This window comes from Delphinus delphis, chromosome 11 (genome assembly GCF_949987515.2).
Source record: "Delphinus delphis chromosome 11, mDelDel1.2, whole genome shotgun sequence".
NCBI classification, from domain to species: Eukaryota; Metazoa; Chordata; class Mammalia; order Artiodactyla; family Delphinidae; genus Delphinus; species Delphinus delphis.
In genome coordinates, this window is record NC_082693.1 from 76,178,843 (window position 1) to 76,204,080 (window position 25,238).

General features: G+C 46.6%; 1 protein-coding gene across 1 annotated transcript in view; it reads left to right on the forward strand.

Annotated features, from left to right (window-relative positions):
- The window catches only part of PLXNC1 (plexin C1), a 141,803-nt gene that overhangs the window by 112,186 nt on the left and 4,379 nt on the right, over positions 1 to 25,238 (forward strand). The window contains exons 22-28 of the mRNA XM_060025382.1: positions 6,091 to 6,268; positions 8,512 to 8,615; positions 18,312 to 18,366; positions 20,797 to 20,828; positions 20,928 to 21,035; positions 22,106 to 22,269; positions 24,049 to 24,196. Coding sequence (XP_059881365.1) covers positions 6,091 to 6,268; positions 8,512 to 8,615; positions 18,312 to 18,366; positions 20,797 to 20,828; positions 20,928 to 21,035; positions 22,106 to 22,269; positions 24,049 to 24,196 — 789 coding nt within the window. The remainder of the gene's footprint in view (positions 1 to 6,090; positions 6,269 to 8,511; positions 8,616 to 18,311; positions 18,367 to 20,796; positions 20,829 to 20,927; positions 21,036 to 22,105; positions 22,270 to 24,048; positions 24,197 to 25,238) is intronic.

The following is a 25,238-nucleotide window of genomic DNA, read 5'->3' on the forward strand; positions in this document are numbered from 1 at the left end:
TTGATGATGGGTGATGCAGGGCAGTTGATTAGCTGCATCCGTTGTCATTAAAAGCTTATGTCACTATTGAAAATGTTACTCATAACCCCTACATGTGGGCTTTTACAACCTATAGCAGACAGTATCCCCCTGGACAGATGTGAACAGGAGACCACAATGACACACCTGCCCAGCTAACTTGGACTGCAATCCTGCACATCTAAAAGGGCTGGACTGTGACCTGCTGCAAAGGACCGGGTCCTTCCAGTCTGGTCCTTTCTCTGGCTTTGGTCCCTGTGCCTTCAAGATAGCCTTGCCCTTCTAAGAACCCTTCTTGATAATAGAGAAGGCATTGTTCCTGAATCCATTGTTCCTTGAGACCCAAGATACCTGTGGCTGAAGCAACAGCGGAGTTTCTCTCTCTCCCACATGAAGTTCTGAGGTGGGCAGCCCAGCACTGGTGGGCGCCTCTGCTGGGATGTCCTCGCAGACCCCAGCTCCTCTCTTGCCGTCCTGAGGTCACCTCATGATCTAAGGTGTTTGCTCCCTGCCAGCCTCCTTCCACATTCCAGCCAGCAGGACATATGCTGAGCTATAGAAAAGTTGACCGACGGTCACCAGCTGTCTTTTAAGGAAGTTTCCCAGGGGCTGCCACATAACACATCTGCTTAATTTCATTGACCTAAACTTAATCACATGGCCATACCGAGCTGCAGCAGAGGCTGGGAAAGGTCGTCTTTATTCTAGGTGAACGTGAGCCCCATAAAAATTCCTGTCAGTGGGGCCCAAACCACAGGGTGCTCCAGATTGAGTGGGTTCCATGGGGTCCCATGCCAGCCAAGGTAAGGAGGTGGAGCCTCCTCTGCTGTGCCCAACCTGTCTGCTTGGATAGCGTTTATTGAGAACCTCAGGCAGATTGGGACTGCCCTTCGGAAGTTGATCACCTCGACTGGCCTTTGGCTTTGCAGTTAAGAGTGTGGACGTATCCTAGTTATGACCCTCAGCAGCTCTGCGATCTTGGACACGTTTCTGAACCTCTGTGTCTCAGCTTCTTCATCTGTTAAATGACACTAATAATAGCGCCCTCTTCAGACAGCAGTCATGAGGATCAAATGAATTAGCAAAGCACACCCAGCACATGGTGAGTGTTCAGTAAGTGTTGGCTATTATTATTAGAAACCTCAAATTGTATTACCTTCCTCAGCTTTTGTTTCTGTAAATAGTACAGGGCTTCTCCCTGACATGGAAGGTGGTGGTTTTGGAAAGGCAAGCATGGTTCTTCAAGTCCTCTACCCTCTATTCTCCCCAAAGGAAATGGGATTCTTTATCTAGACTTCCTAACCTCATAGCCTGAGTAAGAGATTGAAGCTTGCCGCACATCAGTCTAATAAGAGTTGAAGCCAAGTATCTCCATGGTCCAGAGGCCTCCTCCTGTACTGTTGTACATGTTGCTCCTTTCCAGACCCAGTTCAAGTGGCCCTTCCTCCATGCAGCCTTCCTTGATTTCTCTCCCTTTGAAAACCCTCCTCCAAGCTAGAGGTAATATCTCTCTGAACCTCTAAAGCACTCCATCTATACCTACTGTTTTCTTCCTGGTATTAGAATTTGTCGTGTATATCCCACAGTTGTTGTATCAGTCTTCAAATACTTCCCAGGCAGGATCAGTGCCAGCTTCTATTGTATATCACCTGCAATGCTCTGCACACAGTACGTGCCAAGTAGGTGGGTATCAATGAAAGTAGGTGGGTATCAATGAATGACTTTGTCTACCTCAGCGTCAACAAAATGAGCTCTGTCAGATTGGGTGCAGGCAGATGTAAGTAAGAGAAAATATGACTATTGGTGTGTGAAATCCTAAGAGCATGGAATTGCACTTAGAGCGGGAAGTCTGGAGGTAAGCAGTCCGAAGGTAGGTCCATGTACTCAGCAGTGTCAGGGCTCTGGGTCACCATCTCCTTGCTCCTCTTGGCCCTTCCTCTTAGTCACAAAATAGCCGCCACAGCTCTAAGCACTGCTCTCCCCTTTTGTAGAAATGCTTTCCCTTTATGTTTCATTGGGTTTCATGACCAGTCCCTGGTGAATGAGGAGAAGGGAGCTGCCGCCAGAAGAAGGAAGAGAGAAGGCTGCTGATTGTACAGTCAACCATATCTGTCGCCCCAGCTTTGCTGACACTTTCGTAGCCAGAGCAGTTCCTCTTAACAGAGGGGCAGAACTGGGGGGAAGAGACCAGGGTGCCTTTTAGGATGCTTTTGCCTTTTGTGGGTCTTGACAATTAATCACCGTTCCATAGGTTTGAACCGTGCTTAGTTTACAAAACATTTTCAGGCTTTGAAAGGCAGGCTCAGCAAATATTTAAAAACATGGAGCTTGAGTTCCTGCTTCTACCTTTTTCTTGCTGGGTGATCTTGTACAATGTACTTAATCTCTCTGTACCTCAGTTTCTCATCTGTAAAATGGGAATAACAATAGGATCTGTTCTATGTCATAGGGTTGTTCCTGAGATGAATTTATGTATATTAATACACATCATTTGTCCTGGTGCTTGGCACACAGGAAGCACTCCTTAATTTTCTGTTATTACATGTCATGATTTAGTGATCCTGTCACTCCTTCGAGATAAGAACAATGAGAATTTTGAGGCTCAGAAGAGCTAGAGGACTTGCCCACGCTCCCACAGCTAGCTAGCAGGAGAAGGGGATGATCCAGGTGGCCTGGTGCCAGTGCTGGGGACCCTCAACCCTCCTGTCCTCTCTGCTCAAATTCTCTGGACACTTACTGAGAGTGAAAGAGTTGCGTCTGGTGGCTGAATATTGCTTCAGAGGCGGTGCTTTGGTTCCCAAGTATATTGTGAATCATCTGAGAACGAGGACCGTGTCTCATGGTCTCTCCTAACCCCGGCCCCTAACACTGAGTAGCGCACAGGAAGGACTCTGGTTAAGTGGGTTTTGAAGGGGAGGTAGCACTTCTGGGGGGATCTTCCTTGATGGGGAACAGAGGCCCAGCGTGAGCTTTTCAAGCCTGGGGGTCGGGTTAAGAGGCAGGGCCTGCTCTGAGATCCCCCCGCTACTCTTACACATTCAGAAATTGCTGTTGGGGCGCTAAGCGTTAGCGGCATAAAAAATGAACACAAATCAATTTGTGTCTGAATTTACTCTCAGAATTCCCTGCGGACGCTATAAAAGGCCATTTTACCTTTTTCCCACCCAGCTAGCTGTGAAGGCAGTGGCAGATTTACATTATTTTACATCCAGTTAAGGGTTTTTTCCCCTTTTGGTTATGTTTTAAAGGAGAACATTTATTGCCTGTAAAGAGGTGTTTTTGTTGAAGACAATAGTGCCCTTTAGGTAGTCACAGACTGTTATTTCACAAATACCTATAAAACTATTAAACAGGCTGGGGTCGCTGTAGCCCTGATTAAAAGGGCCTTTTCATTTGTCTTTATCTTTGGAAGCCCTGTGAAATACATTAACCACCACTACTGCTACTGGCGAGACCAACTCATAGAGAAATACAGGGAGACACGGGCAAGTATACTCAGACCGTACAGGGCAGGACTGACGTTTGCCCCTCCAGGAATCCCGTTTGTGCTGGGAATGCAGCTTAGGACTTTGGTTATAGTCTGATCTAAGGTTCCTGGCGGTCCAGAGGGTTCCTGGGCTGTAGGTGGGACAGAGAGGAGGAGGGAGGGCCCAGGGGGTGGGAGGGACCGAAGCTGAGTGGTTCAAGTTGCCACCCCTGGCTCTCCATTTACAAGCCGGGTCCCTAGAGGCACAGGCCTCTGTTTCCTCACTCAAAAAGTGGGTATAATAATAATACACCCTCCTGCCCCAGGATATTGGGAAGATTAAAAGAATCGTGTCTTGAAATGTGTTTGGCAGGGTGCCAATAAATGTCACTAAAAAAGGAGGTGAGGAGAGGGCTCTGGCCTGAGGCTTCTCTGCCGTGGTTCTCAACCTCCACCCTGCTTCTCGCCCACCCAGTATGTCAGTGTTTGCTAGCTATCAGGAGTCCCGCATCCCTGCCCAGTGAGCCACTGGCCCAGAACACCAATGTGCTCTGAGAACAGGCAAGGGAGCCACTCTCTGTCCCAGAAAAAAGAAACTCTCACAGGCCAGACCGAGACCACCACTTAACCTCAGACTCCAGCCTCCACTGATTCGGAGTTTCATCTGAAACTCGGTGAGGACTGCACCAAGGTTTACGCTCGCATAATTATAGACTGGATTGGAGGGGCAAGATGTAAAGGCAGTAAAAAGAAGTCGTGCCTCTGAGCACCTCCCCAGAGCTTCAGAAGCCCCTTCTCGGTGTCTGGGGTCCTTAAGTCCTATCTCCTGAGTCAGACACTGTTCTAGGCGCGACGTGATTAATTCAGTTCATCATCACGGGAACCCCGGGAGGCAGTTACTGTTGTTGTTCTGACTTTACAGGTGAGAAATCTGAGATACAGAGAGATTACCCAGCTAGTTAGCGGTGGGCTGGGCTTGAACCCAGGAGTCTGACCCTGGAGCAGGTGCTCTGCCCCGTTCTCCTTCGGGCAGCTTGCTCTTTACTCTGATAGAGATACTGACCGTGGAGTCAGGGTCCCAGCTGCTCAAGGCCGCCTGAGTCTGTTTCCACATGAAGGCATACTAATACTAACAATAATCATAGTGATAAGTTATATGAAATAATAACATGCCTTTTATTATTACTGTTATCATTATCATCACCATCGAGCCTTTCCCAGCAGCCTGCCCCGTGCCAAGCCTTTGGCATGCGTGATCTTATTTAATCTCGATAGAAACACTAGAGGCCAGGTACTGTTCTTTTTTTTGTTTGTTTTTGCGGTACGCGGGCCTCTCACTGTTGTGGCCTCTCCCGTTGTGGAGTACAGGCTCCAGACGCGCAGGCTCAGTGGCCATGGCTCACGGGCCCAGCCGCTCCGCGGCATGTGGGATCCTCCCGGACCGGGGCACGAACCCGTGTCCCGAACCCGTGTCCCCTGCATCGGCAGGCGGACTCCCAACCACCGTGCCACCAGGGAAGCCCCAGGTACTATTCTTATACCCATTTTAAAGTTGAGTTAACCCTAAGGGTCCCCATTTTCCACATTATTTGTGTTTTCATTTTTTAAACATTTCCATTAGTTAATCATTTTACATTCCCTCACTGCAGCCAGGCTCAAACACACGAAATAATCGTGCATTTCACACCACACCCAGGTCCCTCTGGCTCCATGATTACCAGGGTGGCTTAGAATCTAAACTGTATATTGTGCTAATTACAAAATACTCTCAGCACTTCCCTGAATCAGTTCCCCCAAGGATCCTGAGTATGTAACTTTGTTGTTTTAGATCGCTTTATTCTTAGGCAAAGTAAACCTGAAATTGCTCTTAAATTCCTTTTGAAATATTCCCTAGTTCTGTGTTTTCACACATTCACCAAGGCCTTACTTCTCCCATTAGACTGATTCTGAGGTTTTGCTGCACTGGGAGAATGTTAACTGACAAAACCATAAGTAATGGCACTGAAATGTAATTAATGCAAGAATTATAGTACAGGGTGGGGATCTCAGTGTTTTAATGAGAGCTCAAGAAACTGCCTGTCTGAAGCAGTTGAAAGTGGAGGGGGAGAGGCACGTTACTGTAGTTGATGCTGCATATTATGAAGTGACCTCTTTGGCATGATCAATACGGAGACCTCATAACCTACTAGGACTCTGTGGTCCTGTAATTTAAAAGATAGTCACCAGTCTGCCCTCATCTACTGTGGAAGCTTTCCAATTTTTTTCTTTTTTTGAGGATGAAATTAGAAATCACCGTTTTTAGAGTATTTATATGTGTGTGTGTGTGTGTGTATATATATATATGCATATATATATATATTTTACTCTCAGATATATTTATTCAATGCTTGCTCTGTAATGAGAGTTTTACCTTTCTGTTTTCCTTTCCATTATCCCTGAAAAGAATGGATTATGGAAAAAAGTTTAAAGTGGTATAATGCGATACGGTGTTTGCTAATGTGCTGTCAGAGGTATTAGTAGGACTCGCCAAGGTTTGTGTCTTTTATGATTGCCTTGCAGATTGCAATTATCTAATAGACTTGGAAACCTGTTTTGTGTTCTTGCAGGCATTAACCGTCACCTTTGAAAAAATCCCAGAAAATGAGAGTGCAGATGTCTGTCGGAATATTTCAGTCAACGTTCTTGATTGTGATACCATAGGTCAAGCCAAGGAGAAGATTTTCCAAGCATTCCTAAGCAAAAACGGCTCTCCTTACGGACTTCAGCTGAATGAAATTGGTCTTGGTAAGGTGATACGGGAGCTGTTTTGTCCCAATCCCCTGATGAGCATCCTTTCCACCTTCCCTCCTTCCTGGCCCCCCGCATGTAAGCTCTGTTTGGTGAAGCTTACTAGCCTGGGTTGTTCCCAAACGGCATGTCTAGAGGCCAGGAGACTGCATGGTTCTCCCATAGGTATCATGACTCCTTTTCCTAGAAAGCAGGATCCTTCAAAGATGCTGTTTTGTTTTTTGTTTTTTCTTCAATATTATGTTTGTAAATCAGATTCATGAGATTGCTAACCCTGAGACCAAATGAATTCACCTTGCACCAAGAAGTACAGAAAGGTGTCAACCTCAGGCCCTCTGTGTGTTGTGTTTCACATTGGCATTTGATTTGTTTGTTGTGACACTGAGTGTGTCATTAGCGGGTGGCTCAGACTCTGGGTGTGAAGGCTAGAAAGGTCATCTTCCTCTCTGCTAATCACATCCTGCATTAAGTATAGTCTCCATCCTCCCCCAACATGAAACAGCATCTGCTCTGAATTCATTTTCGGGCTCTATTGGTATACTGCAAAGGCGAGCATATGCGTGAGCGAGCTAACAGGGCTCCACTTCACTCAAATGTTCATCAACATTTTAAAGTTGAGCTCCACGCAGCCCTCCCAGGAGACTGTCGTGGGATTTTATAGCAGATAATGGGACAGGAAAAAAGAGTAAAATCGCCAACAGTGACAGACAGCATAACAAGGTTCATCTCTCTTCCACGTACAGTTGTAGCCTCCACTAAGCAGGCAATTAAAATCATCCCACCGGGCCCTCTAAGTCAGACTCTCTGCTGAAAGGCCATTGCGAGAAGCCTGGGGGCGGGGTCCGGCACATTTGAGTGAAACCATGCAAATGTATAGCAACCCCAAGACCTGGCTTCAAGGAAAGCAAGGCCACTAAAGCACCTCTCAGCCACCTCTCTTCTGCTTCCTTCGGTTGGCTGGACTATTGGGCACTTCAAGACCATGTGAGCTCATTTGGGTAGACGCAGGGGCAAAGGGCAGCCCCGGCCAGGAAACCATGACGTGACCCAGGGCCATCAACTTCCTTGCCCTGAGCCTACGTCTCGAAGTATTGCTCTGACTACCAAGGAGGTGCCCGCTTGGAGCCGAGGACTATGGGAAAACGGCCCGGTGGCCTCAGTCCTGCCACTGCCTGGTCTGTAGTATCATCCTCACACCATCCAGGGTTTGTGCCCATCAGGTGTTCCTGGCCTCCAATGTAGCAGAGGCAGGGAGCAGGACGAGCCCACTAGAAGCTTCCCGTTACAGTCTGATGGCAAATGGCTTCTGCATGTCTGCTCATCTTCCAAACTACCTCCGCGGCTAGCCCCAGAAAACTAAGGCAAAGCCTTAGAAACCAGCCATAAATTGTGTTAAAATCCAATACGAGAAGCAGCTGTGCTGAGACCTCTTATAGCAGAGGCTCACAAACTCCAATGCCCAGAGGGGCAGGAAGTATTATAAATAAGGGGTGTCAGCCCACCTGGGATAATGGGAAGTGGTGGGACCCGACTTAACTGGAAAAAGACACCTGCCACGTAAGGGGGCAGTGCTACTTAGCTTCAGCCCATGATTGCCACGGGGGGCCGGTGTGGTCAGTGTTACCAGATGATCCAGTTTTTTAAAAGAGAAATCACAGATCCTAATTTTTATGTGCAATCTTCCAGTCTTTAAATGTTGGTGCTGAACTGACATTAGAATAGTAATAAATGAAACATGGTGCAGGTTCACAACAAGAAAAAAACCCACATCCATGGGCCACATTCTGACCCTAGGGCACAAGTTGGCAACCTCTGTAAAGGAGTTGAAGCCCATGGCGTTGGCATACGAGCCCACCAGCGCACCGCACACGGGGACCGACGGAAGATAGTTCCCAGAGCACCTGCTTGTGAACACACAGGTGTGGGCATACAAGCTTGCTTTTGGAATTTTCTGAAGAGCTGAGTCTCTCTGAGGATGCCTTATTTCGTCTTCCTTTCCAGGCTTGGCCTCAGAGTAAAAGCTTCAGGGAAAAGTGGTCTTACACGTCAGAGCCCTAAACACAAAACAAAACCGAAGTCAGGCTACCAGTCTGGCTGATATGTCTTCCAAACCACTTTATTTGTTGTAGCTAGTTAGCAACATAAATAATAATTGCAAAAGTGACAGGGTAGCATTTTACATTCCTCATTGTCATGTTAAAAGAGAACAACATGCTCTTTCTTTTTTTTTTTATTCCCAGAGCTTCAAGTGGGCACACGACACAAAGAGCTTCTGGATATTGACAGCTCCTCTGTGATTCTTGAAGATGGAATAACCAAGCTAAATACCATTGGCCACTACGAGGTAGGAAAAGATTTAGCACCCACCAGCTCCTTCCTCATCCCCAACCCTAACCGGATTAGATCATCAACAGGACCACATAAATTCTTATTACGAGACTCTCACCCATTTTCTGGAATCATTTGCAGGTTGCTTATTTCTGGGTCAGAAGTTTTCCTTAGTTGCTCGTGCTCTGCTCATTTCCCGGTACCCCCTCTCCCAGAGCTGCGATTTTCATGTAACCCAGTCATTCTCCATCCTGCGGTTTAGGTCGGAAACTTCACCCTTACCAGATTCTCTGGCCTGTTCAGTGGAAGGGGTACTGTTCAGCTTGACACTGAACAGAGCCTCTAAAAGTTCTAAGTTGCACTGCTGTTCATCAGTGAACTTTGTGTAGGGTCCTTGGTTTCTGAAGAAGATCTCCATTTCCTGTTTGTTTGAAACATTCAGCGATGCCTCCTTGGCCTCTGACCCACATGCTGGGTGAGTGTTGAGGTGGGTGAGGGGAGTACGTGAGCTGTCAGAGAGCTGAGTGCCCGAGAAGCCTGCCCAGAACCAGAGAGGGGACGCAGGGCAGGTTTCGGAACACTCCGGCAGGCTGGGAGTCATTCAGCAACATTATCAAATCTTTGTTGAGTACCTACTCTGCACTAAGAGCTGGGGCTGCACGCAAGAGGAACAGAGGCCAAGTCTCTGACCTCACGGAGCCTATGGCCCCGGAGAGAAGGGGTGGAAAGGGAAGAGGAGACGAGGAGTAAGGCAACACCTTACTACTACTAATACTAGCACTGTTACTACAACACGGTGTGATAGTGCTGTGACTCGGAGCATCTGAGAAGGCTTCCTGCAGGAAGCAGTGACTCAGCTGAGACCTGAAGAGTGAGCAGAACTTAACCAGGCCAGCATACCCAGCAGGGAAGGGAGTGCATGCTGCTTCTTCTGCAGTAAGACTTTTAGACTGGCTAGAACTTGAGAGGGACAGGGGTAGCAGTGAGAACCAATAACAGCCAATGTTTACGGAGCCCCTACGCTGTGTCAGGTGCTGGCCTCTGCCTTTCCCTTTATTTCAGCTCATTCTATCCACAGCGGTCCTACGAGACAGGGACTACTACTAACCTGCTTTATAGATGGGTGCACTGAGGCTCGGGGAGGCTTCCTAATAGCTAGTCCGTGGCAGCGGCAAGATTGGGATCCAGATTGTTGGGCTCTAGGGTCCACGGCTTAACCAGTACCTGCCGTGGTTTCTCACGGAAGAAGGCCAGAGAAGTGGGGAGGGAGGGGAGAAGGGGACCGTGCAGGCCCAGCAGCTTCTTCAGGAGTCTGGATTTTATCCCCAGCACAGTGGAAAGCCATTGGGAGATCTTAAACAGGGGAGATTTGCGTCTCAGAAAATGACTGTGGCTGTGCGTGGAACATGGATATAAGAGGTGCAAACCTGGAAACAGGGAGACTCGTTAGAAGAACCTCAGGTGAGAAATGATGTTGACCAGGAATGACACAGTGGCCCTGGAGATGGAGCCAAGCAGATGGGCAGAAGGTGGACACCATGAGCTGTGTGGCTGGGAGAGAGACTGCGGCAGGGGAGGGGTCAGGAAGGCATGGGGCTGGCTGGGCAGATGCACAGGTGCTCTTGCGGAGACGGAGAAGACAGGGGAGTGGCTTCCCAGGCCCCTTGGAGAGTAGGCGCCCCGCCTTTCATGGCTCTAAGTCCCAGGGAGATGTGTCTGCACCAAGAAGGTGTTTGGGGCCTGCCCGGCTTTCCCCTCACCCAGAAAGAAGCTGAGGCTTCTCCTTGAGCAGAGCTTCCTGGACGGCAGCTGGGAACAGAGGGCACCGCAGCCTTGGGCTCCTTGGCTGAACGGGTCTCAGAGCCGGTTTGGAAATAGTTGCTTTGGGTGACCCGTGGGTGGGTGGTGCCCCTGCAGCCTTTGCTGGAGGGCACCAAGCAGAGAACGTGGCAGGTTAACAACTTGCTCCTGTGCTCCCCCTTCTGCAGCTTAGACTTTCCAACCTTGGGATCATCTTGCCGAGAGCTGTCGAGCTTAGCCTTGGGAGTTTATAAAAATCCCCAGGGAACTTTCTGAAAGTATGTATTCCTGTCGGCGGGCCACATTCGGACAAGCAGTGCCCCAGAGGAAATATAATGGATGGAAGGAGTCAGAGGTGGAAGTGCCTAGGAGAGGGGGCTTATTATGGCATCAGTCTGAAGTTCAGAGTTGCAGCCCGGCTGCAGTCTCCTCCTCTCCCTGTATCTGGGGAGTGAGCTTGTTTTGGCAAGCCTGGCAGAAACACAGCCACAAATGCCCTCCTTTCGCGTCTTGACTAATGTGCTGGCGTTGCTCAGCTGTGCAGGGAGGGCTGGACCACCCTGGTCAGGCTTCTCAGCGTCCCCTGGCAACTGTGTGGCATGGGGTGGGCCCCAAAGGAAGGGGGTGTGGCCACTCACTGGCATTAATAGGAAAAGGCAGGCCAAGAGACTCCAGCAGGGAGAACGAAGAACCACCACCGCCGTCTGCAAGGCAAGGGGAAGACTGTCAGGGGAGATAGGACATCAGTCTTCACTGGAGACATCGGCTGCACTAGACACCTATCTGCTTAAGGATGATAATGAAATTAATCTGGCCTGTAGTCACTTCCCATCCAAATGATTTATTGGCCTCATACCCTAGCATTGCCACATGGTGGTAATAAATGACAAGACTAGGACACAAGGGCTTAAAGGATTCTCCTTATGTTGAAAAAGCTAAGCCGTAAGGCAAATAAACGCAGAGAGCTTGAAGGAAACTGGGGAGGTCATCGGCGCCGTGCTCTCTGTGCCTGGACCATCTCAAATGCCCTGGTTTTCAAAGACTGCTTGAACAAAAGCGTCCAGCACCACCCTCGGCCGCCTAAATCTGTGCTCCATTTGGCAGCACCCCTGCACAATCAACATTTGGAGTAATTTGACAGGGCTGAGCCGAAGCTCGCTTTTGCCCCTTTTTCATTAAAGAAAAATCTTCTCCTCAAACACATTTCCCTCCAAAGAGACAGGATGCTAATTATCACTCTTATTCATTTACTAAAGCGCTCTAGTTTGAATCACTGTAGGTGCTTGAAAGTGAAAAACTATATTTCAGTTAAAAATAGGGTCTAACTCAGAGTTTTAAGTGATTAAGACTCATCTCCCTCCAATTAGCCCAAATTAGTTAGGTTTTAAAGTTAATCTTTAGTGACAGCCAGTTCCTCCTGCTATCTAAACAAAGTCCCCTCTGCTGGAGTGCGAGCCTCTCTCTTCTTGCCTTGTTCTGTCCTTAGGGCAAATAGAGTGTAGCTGGTCTCCTCTGAATGATTTACTGTCTGTATATTTGAAGAACAGGTTTCTAGAGGGGATCTGAAGGCACAGCAAAAACATAGCATCTCATGGACCAGATTGCCAGCAATGCCCTGTCACCAGCAGGATGGCATCCTTGCCAACCCTGGGCGTCGGCACAGTTGCTCTCCACAATGATGACAGTGGCAGCTGGTACCCAGCACTTGTCGTGTGCATAAGCGTGATTCACGTTGACACAACCTGTGATGAAGGTGCTTTGATTACCCTCATTCTCCATCAGATGAGCATGGAAGAGGACAGATTTCTGCTCCAGTCTCGTTCTGTCCCGGGCAGACAAGGGGTAAAGCCGATGCCTTTACAAACACGTGAAGCCACAGGCGTTTTCTCCACAATAAAGCACTCCGCCCTGGTGCTTCCTTAACTGGCCACCTCTGTGTGTGTGTTCCCTGTGAAGGGGACTGTGCTGTGCTCTGGAGCTGACGAGATCAGTTGTGTGTGTCTGTGTGCGTGTATAGAGGGTGTGGGGATGCTTGCCCGGTGGGACTGAAGCAGGGTGGCTTCTCCCAGTCCAGGCTTTCTGCACCTGCCCCGCCGTGTGCCCTCTTGCTGGACCATGTTATTGCACCCACACGCAGCTGTGGGGTAGCATCAAGTGTGCAGGACAGGTGTTGTGTCCGGCAGGAAATGTTCTCTACAGATCACACTTCTCGTTCTGAGCTGTGAGGTTTTGAGGGCAGAAGATACGTTTAACCACCGTGTCACTGAAGCATGTTCCTCCTAACGGGAGCGCGCCGGTGCCCAAGTGGTCACTTCTAACGCCAAAGTTGTCATTCACATGACATTTAAAGCTCATAGGAATGTTCCAAAGGGTCTGCTTGGGTGAAGTCAGTGGTTCTTCAGGTCAGGTGTCTCATCTGTGACTCTAAGGGGCTTGGACTGTCTCTAAAGGTCTCTTACAGCATGAATGACTTCAGATTCGTACTTACTAGACACATGGAGTGCTTCCTGTATACTGGGCACTGTTCTAGAAGCTCTTACAAAGAGTAAGTCCTTTAGTCCTCTGTACAGCCCAGTGAGGTAGACACTGTCATTATTCCCATTCTGAGGCCCAGGGAGGCTGAGAAACTTGGCCATGCTCCCATGCTCTCCTCAGTGACGGACCGAGGCTGGAAGCAGATGAAAAAGGAATTGCACAGAGACCATGGCTCTGCTCAGGGCCACAGGGATAACCTTGCTCAGAGCCAGCCTTGCAGCTTGTGCTCCTAGCCTCTGAAGCAGCCTGGCTGGAGAGCTTATGAGAAATTCTGGTAGTTGCCTTCTGTGATGTCAAAATTAAAAGGGTAACCTCTTTTCAGATCTTATGATGAATCTCACGTCTGTGAGTTTATCAAAATGCTTCCTTCTAATCCCACTCTGACATCCTTTAAGGCCAATATTCCTTGAAGGCGACAGTAGTTACCTTCTTTCAGAAGGGAGGCCTCTTTCAGGCATCCAAGAGCTGACAGCTCCAGCCCAAAAAACGCCTGGGGAGCTCAGGTTCCCAATCGCCCGCACACTGGTGGAGGCCAAGCTCCCTCCCTGAGACTAGCTCAGGGTTCCAGCAGTCCTCAAAGGGGTGTTTGCTTCTGGCCCAAGGCTAATTCCAGGCACACAAGAGAGAAGCAGGAGCTGTACTGTCATTTTCACTAGTTTCAAGAATCCTTCAGAGCTCTGTCCTGGGTGTCAGGAACATCCTGGGTGATTTGACGTGTCTGTTGAGAATGTTCTGATGGGCCCCTTCCAAACAGTCCAATGAGCACCGAGCCTCCTTTTCTGAAGAACTGAGCAAGGTTATCCCTCTGGCCCTGAAGAAGCAAAAAGATTCCTTTTTCAGCTGCCTCCAGCCTTGGGGTGTCAGTGAGAAGAGCTGAGGGGAAGGCGGGGAGAGCAGTATTGATGAGTGGTTGCTGGGACAACACGAGTTGAATAGGATTCTGTTTTCACAAAATACCATTTTAGGAATGAGAGATACCAGTAAGGGCTTCCACGTGGTGCTTTGTATTGACTATTGTGTTTTTAGACTTAAGGAAAAAGTATCATGGTATTTCAGACCCCATTCATAATTTTCCATAAAACTCTTAGGCTAAAGTTCCAGCTTTCCTCTTGGGCTCAGTCATTTGAAATGGCCAATATCTGACCATTTTTTACTTACAAAGATGGCAGTTTCATCAGGTTAAGTATAAGTCCAACCTTCCATTTCTAGAAAATCTGTTTTTATGGCATCATCTTCAACTTGTGGCATACAGATAGTATTTTACCACGAAGAAATCCCGCCTTTACTTGCAAATGGTTTGGGGGATATGTAGCTTCTGTTTGTTTGTTTTTAATAAATTTGTTCTTATTTTTGGCTGCGTTGGGACTTTGTTGCCGCACGCGGGCTTTCTCTAGTTGCGGTGAGCGGGGGCTACTCTTCGTTGCAGTGCGCAGGCTTCTCACTACAGTGGCTTCTCTTGTTGTGGAGCACAGGCTCTAGGTGCGCGGGCTTCAGTAGTTGTGACACGCAGGCTCAGTCGTTGTGGCTCGCGGGCTCTAGAGCGCAGGCTCAGTAGGTGTGGCGCACGGGCTTAGTCGCTTTGCGGCATGTGGGATCTTCCTGGACCAGGGATCAAACCCGTGTCCCCTGCATTGGCAGGCGGATTCTTAACCACTGTGCCCCCAGGGAAGTCCATAGCTTCTGTTTATTTCAGGAGCAACTTTAAATTGATGACATGGGTCCATCTCTCCCTTTGTGGTCACAGCTCATAATTCTGATGGTGGAAAAGTCTGCAGTCCTCTCCACCTCTTTCCGACACGGGCCAGCCATCACTGGAGGGGTGTGGCCTCGTCGTCGTTTTGAATCTTGGAGCATCATGAGACTGGAAGGAATTGAATTTGAAATTGCCTGTGTACCAGTTCTGCTCTGGGCTGGAGAAACATTCCTGCCACAGATCCATCTAGTGACATTAATCTTTCGTTGATTTAATTTGGTTTTCATTCTTAAAGTAGGGGCCAAGAGGACGCTCCCTGCCTCACGGGAGTACAGGAGGATTAATGATCCACTCTTAGGAAAGCATTTGGAGCTCCTCAGATGGAACAAACAGCATCATAGTTTTAACACTTCGGATTCTGTGGCACTTTTCAAAAAGGCATTTCTGTCCTTAACTGAGCAGCAGCTGACTTTTGTGCCAAATAGAAAATGGAAACCTCTCCCCCCACAAACATCTGTTAACAAACTAGTTTTCTGTCTTTACAACAATGTTAAAGTGTCACGCGGGGGAAAAATGTTCCAGCCCTAGAGCAGCTGTGAAAGTTAGCAGTACACTTGCACACATACATGCTCAAACACACACACAACTCAGCCGCTAATAAAATGCTTTTACACTTGCTCTCAGGAGATGATTTCAGAGTAAAATTTCCCCGGTACAGGCTGCGTGTGCGCTGTCTTAATGCCCGAGCGCTGTGTCAGCAGCGAGTCGTTGCCAGCTCTTGAAAAGACGTTTGAACTCTTGGCTGTGCTCCTCCTTGGAAGGTCCATCCGTGGTGTCTGGGACTATAAAGCAAGGGTGCTTGCTTTTGGAGAAACAAAGCATCTGACAGTAGCAGAGTATTGGCGTAACACTCATCAGGGTCCATTTGGGATTCATTCTTTGACAATTACCCAGAATGAATCACCAGCTTCCTTTTTTAAAAAGGTATTTATTGGCTTAGAAACAGAGCATATCCAGCTCTTCATGGGGAGGAATTCTGTAACTATGTTCAAACATTCTCATAAACTCGGCGTCTGAGTATTGCTAGGGGGGTGCCTGCACAGAGCATTTACTTTAATTGCATCAAATATGGAGGAGAGCTGACAAATCAGCCAACAGGGTCGCTCAGTGAATAGCTCAAGGGGAGAAGAGAGGACGTTTGGTAATAATGGCAGAGTCCAGGAGCTCAATAAGAGTTTAGAATCCGTGCTCGAGATACTTTGCAGAGGCCAGAGGGCCCCTGCCAGCCCCTGCCCAGAGCCCCCTCCCTACAAGATGTCCTGAACACCAGGAGTTGGAGGCCTCTGGCCTATACTTAGTGGCTGGCTGGACACGGCTGGCTGGACCCTGTGCTCAGGGGCCCCCTCTAGGGCTGGCTCTCGTGCGTGTTCCTTCCTCTGTGGGGACAACCTGCAAGAGATTAGGCTTTAATCCTTTGGTGTTTGCTGAACAGGTTTGTACATTCTGATAACCGGTGTGCTGCAGGCCAGAAGAGAAATTCTAAGGTTCTACTTTTTTCCAAGCGGAGGGAGGCCAGGTCCAAATGAATATTAGAATTCAGAGCAGCCTTCGCGCTTTCAAGTGCGATGTTCAGAAATGACAGGGTTGATCTTTCAGCCACATCCCAGAATGAAGGTGAAGATTTGTGTATCCCTGACCTGCCTCTTCTTATGGCCCATTTGTCTTAACATTTTTGTGGACCAGCCCCTCAAAACAGTTTACTCCTCCCAGGAAGCAAGGCCTGCTCTCTTGTCTCTCAGCATCTAGTCCCCCTTGGCCTGAAGAGGCCTTCTTCCCCTGGTTGGGTGTGGGGAAGGGGTGCACAAAAGGCCATTGGGGCCCGGCTTCCACGGTCCCAAAAAGCCTCAGATGAGAACTCTTGACCTTGTCTCCAAAAGAGGCTATACATTGGTGTTGAAATTGTGTGTCAGTGTGGTAAAAGCATTTATTTGTCAACTGCGTACATTTAAAATCTGTGACAGTTTTTTAACAGCTGTGTTGAGATATAATTTATATACCACAAAGGTCACCTCTTCAAAGTGTACAATTCAGTGGTTCTTGGAACATTTGTGGAGTTGTGCAATCATCACCACAGTCTAATTTTAGAACATTTTCATCAACTCAAATAGAAACTCTGAACTCATTCAGCGTCATTCCTCATTCTTCCAACTCCTGTTTTAGGCAACTAGTAACCTACCTTCTGTTTGTATACATTTGCCTATTCTGTACAGAATTGGATCTTTTGTGCCTGGTTTCTTTCCCTTAGCAATGTTTTTGAGGTCCATTCATGTAGCATGTGTCAATACTTCTTTCCTTTTATTGTATAGCAATTTTTTTTGTAGTGTATTCATTCAGCAGAATAATAGTAATTTAAAAAGGATGAACTACTGGTCGCTGCAACACCACAGATGAACGCTGTAGACCTTATATGGACCCCATGCTGAATGATTCCATTTACATGAAGTTCAAGAACAGATAAAACTAATCAATGGCAATGGAAGTCAGAAAAGTGATTACCCCTGGATGAAGATGGGGTGCTTACTGATTGAGAAGCATAATAGGGGTACTTCTTGGGACCTTGAAATATAATTTTATATCTTGATGTGGGCGGTGGTTACACGGTATGTACTTAAGTGAACGTTCTTGAGCTGTACACTTAATAGTAGCACTTTCCTGTAAGTCATGCTTCAATTTTAAAGTTTTTATTTAAAAGTACATGCATTTTTATGATTTTTACAAGATTCTTTTAAAAAATAAGCAATACCTGCAGAAAAGAAAACAAATTGTAAGTGTACTACTGGATGAATTATAAAGTGAGCCTATCTTATTTATAACTTCCACTCAGGTCAAGAAACAGAGCACTGTGGGCACCACAGAAGCTCCCTCCTGGACGTTCCTAATCACCACCCCCTTTCTCTTCTCCAAACAGTTAAATCATAGTTTCGACTGTTTTAGCTAAATGAGAATGGAATCACACGGTATGCATTCCATTTTGTCAGGCTTCTTTGGCTCACCGTTCATCACTGTGAGGTTCATGCATGTGGCAGGTAGCAGTAATTTGCTCACTTTCATTGTTTTATCATAGCCTGTTTTATGAATATACCCCAAATTATTTATTCATTCTACTGTTGATGGTTATTTCCAGTACGGGGTGTTTACAAAGTTTATCTCAGGATATGTACAGGTGTATACCTAGATGTGAAACTGCTCTGTTACCAGTTTATAGGTTTTTGAAAACTTGTTTCAGCATTTCTTAATATAGTAGTAACCCCCAAAATGAAAACGGCCCGAACATCTCCTGTCCCCTAGAAGCTGAGATGCCTCCCAGCACAGCTGGGTCCTCCCCTGGTCCAGGGCTGGCCCACCTCCTATCGGCCCCACAGCATCCTTTGAGCACTTGCCTCCCTGTATCTCATGGCCTCGGTCTGCCACCTTCACAGGACCGCAGACTCTTTGAGGGCAGAGACAGTGTCTTGCTTATCATTATAGCCCCAGCCTCCAGTGCCCAAAACATAGGAATTCTTAATAAATATTTGATAGAATAAGTGAGAGAATATAAGATCCACCCAGCCATCTAATTCCTGGGTAAAGTTGAGAAATACATCAAATTTTGAAAACTCATCTATTTTTTATCTTTGCTTTCAGATATCAAATGGATCCTCTATAAAAGTTTTTAAGAAGATAGCAAATTTTACTTCAGGTAACAGACATAATGCTATTAACCTTTTGTTCTCACCCCACTTTATAAAGCATCACTTTTTGCCTCTCTCGGATGTACTGTCACAAAGATGAGATTGAGTGGTTGCCAGGTAATTCTCTGAGAGAGTGGAGGAAAGCATTTAGATCTGTTTCTGGTCCTGAGAATGTGAAACCTGCAAAGAGGGGGACAGGAAACTGTAAACAGTGGTTGCCCCGGCTGCCCGACACTGAGGAAGTTGCTGTCATTAACCACCCTAAGCTCAGGGCAGAATCTTAGCCACTGTAACTCTTTTCCAACTCCTCAGTAGGATGGGGGCTAACCGAGGGGATCCCCCTGGCAAGCTGAGCGAAGCCCGCAGATTATCACACAGCCCTGGAAGCTCTGAACACACAAGATAATTCACTTAGCCCAAATCTCCTAGTGACAGACCAACTACAGAGGGGGCTTTGTGAAAAATTACTAGGCCAGTCTCTGAACTCTCTTCTACCTCCCCGCCAGCCTTGGGGCAGGAAAACACTGTGACAGTGCCTTGAGGAAATCCCTAGGTCCAGGTTCCAGGTTTGTCTCCAGAGAAATTATATCCACGCAAGACAGTCAGTCCTCAGCCCCCAGAAAGGTTCTGGGTCTCACCAGCAGGACCTGTTCACACACACAGCTGGAGGTGGGACTTTCTGATTCCTGGATTCAGTGCTAGGAGCAGCCTGGTAGGTCCCAACATCTGGTGAGTGCAAATGAAGAATGCAGGGCTCCCAATTAAATAGGATAACTTGGTAGGTTGTAGGACACCCTGTGGGGAACCCTGCCCACCCCACATTCCCCCATCCATCATTACGTCAGGCTATAGTGAGAAACCACCTTGCAGAAGGCGGCTATCTTTCTGGTCTAGGGGGATTGGTGTCTTTGTGCTGTTAATAAGTGCAAGAGCTGTGTATTTTAGGCTTTAATGACTGGTTTTTTGAGAGCTTGTTATTTAGAGATCTTGCATTTGGATCACTTAATGGGACTTCAAGGCAGTCAGAAACACCTCTGCCTCCTCCCTGTCCAATCCAGTGGACACTGGATCACCCTCCAAACCCTTGCCCCTCTGTCCTTTCATCACCCACTGCGTGACAGTCCCAACCCAGCCCTGGATGAACCCAACTTCTCACCTTTCCCGACCCTACAGCTGGGCAGCCACAGGGGAAAGGCCCACGACAGCACAGTTGGAGTCACAGTAAATTCCCGTCTTGGCCAGGACCCTCCACGTAGCCTGTTCCCCCCCCGTGCTTCTGCTTCTCGAAGCAACCGACTGTGTTCTCCATAATCCCACCTTCTCTCCTCGAAGCTCTGACCCCCCACTGCTCCCCTGACTATCAGCAGATGACTTCACCCAGTGCTTCACAGAGAAAACAGAAATCAGAATTCCCTCAACAGTGTGCACTAACCCTGCCTCCCTGCCTGTGCCATTCCCTCCTCCTTGCTCCCCTGACATTCCAGGGCTGCCCTTCCTCCCAGCAAGGCCTGTCTCTCACCTGGGCTTTGGATCCCACCCTCCTTTCCGACCTTCTGAGCATTCCTACGCCACCACCAGTGATCTCTCCTCTCACCTGCACTTGCTTTCCTTCGCTCGCTACTGTATTTTTCCACAAGCATTTCAAGGTATTCTAGTCTCTAATCTTCAAAACAAAAAACCAAGTGCTTTAATCCTTCCCTTCCCTGCATTTGCCACTCCCTTCACAACCTCGTTTCTTCCCAGAGTGTCCTCACTCTGTGCTGCTCTCCCACCTGCTCTATGACCTCCGCCTTGCTGCCCTTCTCTCAGATCCGAGATCGCCTTCTCTCCCACCACAGGGCCTTTGTACCCATTCTCCTCCCCCATTGGCCTGGCTCATTATCCATTCATTTAGGTTCAGTCCCGACATCCCTTCCTCAGAGAACCTCCCAGGCTAGGTTCGTCTCTTGTTACATACTTTCCTAGCATATAATTCTTCTCCACAGTTCTTATCACAAGGATATGAATTAAATAATTAATTGTGTAATTAGTAAGTCTCTCTCATTGGCTAGGATGTGAGTTCCATTAGGTGAGAGCTAGGTCTGTCTTATTCATTGCTGTTTGCCTAGTAGCCCCTGGCACACAGTAGGTGCCCCAGCTCTAGCTGACCTGAACCTCTCCTACCCCACCCTGAAGTGATCGGTCAGCCTGTTCCAGGGACAGGGAACCTGCTTCCCACTCCAGTCCCTGGCCCATCCTGTCTTCAATAATGTTCTTAAGGTCTTAAGACACAGCAAGGAGGTTGGCGGGGGGGGGGGGTGTAGCTATGAAGAGCTCAAGTAGGAGGGCTCAAGTAACCTCTTCTGTTTATAGCACAAATGGGGCATCTTATGAGAAGGCCAGTTACCGTGGCTGTTGTTTTAATGGACTGTTTCTCTCCCTCTTTCTGTGGCGTTCAGATGTGGAATACTCAGAAGACCACTGCCATTTGGTGAGTTCAGGCTTTCTTGTGCTCCTGCTGAAGCGGATGCCTTCTGCAGCACGAACGGTCTCCTTGGGTAATGCTTCTTCTACTCTGTCTTCCCTTTAGATTTTACCAGATTCGGAAGCATTCCAAGATGTGCAGGGAAAGAGACATCGAGGGAAGCACAAGTTCAAAGTTAAAGAAATGTATCTGACAAAGCTGCTGTCGACCAAGGTAAACTCACTGTTCTGGGAGCGCTTTTACGGCTACCTTGGGGGTGTATGATGTGTTTGACTTCATTTCCACTGAAGTGTGAAAATGCTACAAATCCCTTGTGCCTTCTAGCAAAGCAAAATGAAAGTTTGAATTGTAAACACTTCCTACCCCCTTCTTCTTCTGTTTTTACAAACTGCAAAGATAAAGCACTTTACAAATTTCCACCATAACATCTTCAGTCAGGGATTTAATATTGTTCCCAGTCCCTTTACCCACCATTGCACTATTGTTATATTTTTAGGTGGACAGCATAATTATTCCTTTTTGTTTACTTGTTATTATAGGTGAGCAATAAAACTCCCTCTTTGAGTTGCAAATAAAATGAAGAGGGGGGAGGTCATTTTAAAACTAAGAATTCTGTTCGCATATAAAAGTGTCAGATATGAAAGCCCATGGAATACCAAATTGGGAGCAAATTTTACTTTATCTGGCTTTTAGTGGGATTAATGGAAGTCTGTGGTGATCCTTTTTTTTTTTTTTTCTGAAATGACTCGCAATGTAAATGCTATTATCTAGTGGGTAGAGGACAGCCAGAGCCTCTTGATTTTCTCATCTGTCCCACAGAGCTCTGCCTATTTTGTTTTAGTAAAACACTCAAATGCTTTGGAAAGTACACAATAAAACCCTATGATGGAAATACATGCAACAGGAAAAGTTCTGGGAACCGAGCAATACCACTTGAGTTTTTCTAGGCTGAACATAATAAAAGCCAACCGTCTGGGGCTTCTTGGTTTATGTATACAGACCTCCAACTTACATTTCAACTGCTAGAGATGTCTAAGGTAGCCTCCCTGTTGACTAAACAGTGTTATCAGCAAGAAGCTTATGAAGCAGATCTAAACCTGGGCATGGATTTTCAGGACCTTTGTCTAATACTGTGAGTGTTGGCCTCATTTGTCGATTTTACATACTTTATCTTCAGCTTGTTTTTCTCTGTTTTGTAACTTAGATTTCATTTTTCATTGTGTTTTCAAAACCACCACCCTATTTTTTTAAATCTTCCAAGTCTGATGTGCTCTGTCTTTCAGGTGGCAATTCACTCTGTGCTCGAAAAACTTTTTAGAAGCATTTGGAGTTTACCCAACAGCAGAGCCCCATTTGCTATAAAATACTTTTTTGACTTTTTGGATGCCCAGGCTGAAAGCAAAAAAATCACAGATCCTGATGTTGTACATATTTGGAAAACAAACAGGTGGGAACAAACAGTAGGTGATTACTGTTTTCAAGAACCTGGGTCAGAATCTTAACTAAAAGAAGGGCATGGATGGTTACAGAAGGATTCATTTATCCCTATCTTAGAGTTTTTTGGCTTGGTAAGCTATCATGTCAAAGCAGTTTCTTGTTGTTACTATTTTTAAACAATAAACAAAACCATTCCTGTGCTGAGACTCCTAGTCTTTAGGACAAAGAAAATAATTATCTTTAAACAAGTTTAGCTTGACCAGTAAAAGATGAGAAATTAATATTTTGTGGTTTTATCATACAATTTTCCATTAGAGAAGACTCTTAAATTTGTCCCTCAGAGAATTACTCTTTGCGGTTTCCAAGCTGTCTATTTTGTATAGAAATTTCTCCTTTTATTTGATCAAATGCCATGAGAATTAGTCAAAGGGGGGGTGTATTTTGTTTTGTTTTTTAATACTTTAAGCTGAGGCAAGGCATCCAAATTAAAATTTCTCCTCAGTAAAGAAACATGGCTCATTACCTCTAATTGAAATACTCTGTGCATGAGGTGAATGAGAGTTAGTTATGATGTAATAGAACTTCTCAGTGCAGCCTCAAGCCCTTCTAAGCATTGGGGTGAAGCCAGACCATTTTAAATAAGTGTTAAAAGCTCCAGGTCTATCCTAAGTCTCTACTCTGGCTCCCTCCCTCCCTTTGTTCTAGCCCCTCCTTCCCAGGCCCTGCTTCTCCCACACCAGGCTCCGGTGCTGCAGGCGACAATTTCACTGTGAAGACAGCAGCACACGAGCAGGGGCACTAGTCAGGACAGGAGAGCTACTGAGAGGCCCAGCAGCCCATATGATGGAGGGAATTAGCTAGGCCACAGGACCCTGAATGACTTCCAAGTTCATATGCAAATATCTGAGTACCGACTGTATACCAAGTCCTGTTTGTTAGGTGTTGGAGATAAAGTAACAAACAGACAGAAATCCGTGTTCTTACAGCGCTTGCATTTTAACAGGTAAATTGTGGTACGTTAGAAGTCGATTAGTGCAGTGGACAGAGTGGGGAAAAAAGGACAGAGACAGGATAGGTGGTCAGAGGCCTCAGGAGATGACATTTGGATCAGGTCTTCAAAGAGGGCACAAACCATGAGGCCGTCTGGGGCAAGACCGTTTCAGAAAGACAGACAAAAGCGAAGTCCTGAGGCACAAGCCTGCCTGGTATGCATGAAGAAGAGGAGTGACGAGGCCAGTGGAGTTGGGGCGAGTAAGGTGAAGAGTAGTAGATGAGGGCCCAGGCCTAGGTCATGCAGGGGTTTTCTCCAGAGAGGGGTGGAGAGCCACAGAGGGTTTGGAACAGAGGAGACACAGGACCTGATTCTGCTAGTACCTGTGGGAGAATTAACTTTTGGGAACTGGGGGGTAATAATCTAGGTGAGAGATGACAGTGGCTTAGGCCAGGGTGTAGCACTTGGGGTGAGAAGAGGTCAGGTTCTAGAGATCTGATGAGACGTTCTCATTGGTAACCATTAACTAATATAATCTGGAACTTTTTGTGGAGAAAGTTCTTGTCTTGTCAAGGGCCACTTTCAGACTTCTCCAGTCCTCCCTTTCAGTAGCTCTGACAGTTTAACCCTTTCTTGTGCTGAGTGACGCTGCCATCTGTTGCTTGGTATATTTGGCAAAGCAGACTTGCATACTTCAATGACAAGGACAAAAACACCCGTTTACAAACTGTGATAAACAGAGCATCTGCCTCATATGAATGGCTGTATTTGAAGAGAGATTTCTCTCTTTTGGAACAGCCTCCCTCTTCGCTTCTGGGTAAATATCCTGAAGAACCCTCAGTTTGTCTTTGACATTAAGAAGACACCACACATAGATGGCTGTTTGTCAGTGATCGCCCAGGCGTTCATGGATGCGTTCTCCCTCACAGAGCAGCAACTTGGAAAGGTAAGGCCCAGCTTTAGGATTTCCTGTATGTATTTCTGTCTTCCTCGTAAACATTCAAATAATAAACCATACCAGCTAAAAAGAAAGTCAGTGATTGATAGTCACTGAAAATTTGCTTTTCTTCAAAAAATCTCTCATTTATTTCTATTTTTAACCTAGTTTAAGTGAAAACCAAAATAGATCATCTCCACCCTACTGCAGACTCCGCCTGTGAAAACCTTTTGTTTTTCTTTGTTTCCTAGAAAAATCATCTACAGGCACTAATAAACTATGAACCCGAAGTATGAAACTATTGAAATTTGCCTAAATTAATTCCATCTGAATATACCTAAAAGCGTCTATTTGAATACAACAAATTTCTGATGGGGAAGAAAATCTTGCCTGAGATTTCTAATACCTCTAGTTTGTCAGTTTACAATCAAATGAATATTGTAATAACACCCTGAAAGGAATTCAAGGCAAAGATCAGGATGAGGCATTCTGTGCTCTGGGGAAACTGGCAGAACTGGCCCTCAGTTAGATATTTTCAAGAGAAAATTTTATGAACTCAGTTTCTTGAATCTTCCCATACTTAGTTAATGGTTGTAGTGCATTTCTAAGATATCTGTTCCTCACAAATAGCAGTAAACTTCAACCAAGATGTGCACATTTGACTGCACATCCCCCCTCCCTCAGATCACATATACAGGCCTCCCCCCCTTACCTCTTCCAAACAGTGCTCTCAGCTTTCTGAGAGGCTATCTCCTGGGTCATAATCCTCAGGTTGGCCTGAATACATTTTTCCATTTCTTTCTTAGATTGACTATTTATTAATTTTTCTTTGACAGTAGATGTTAATTTTGTCAAAATTATAACTTTTAAAAACAAATCTTCATTTAAATTTTAATATCACTGTTAAAATTACTTAAAAACATTCAAACTGCCAGGGAATTTTTGCAAAATGAGACATCAGAGCCACCAATACTAATGACCATGCTCTTTCCTGAGGACACTGGAAGAGCTTTATAATCTAATAAAATAGAAGGGACAAGCAGGAAAATCT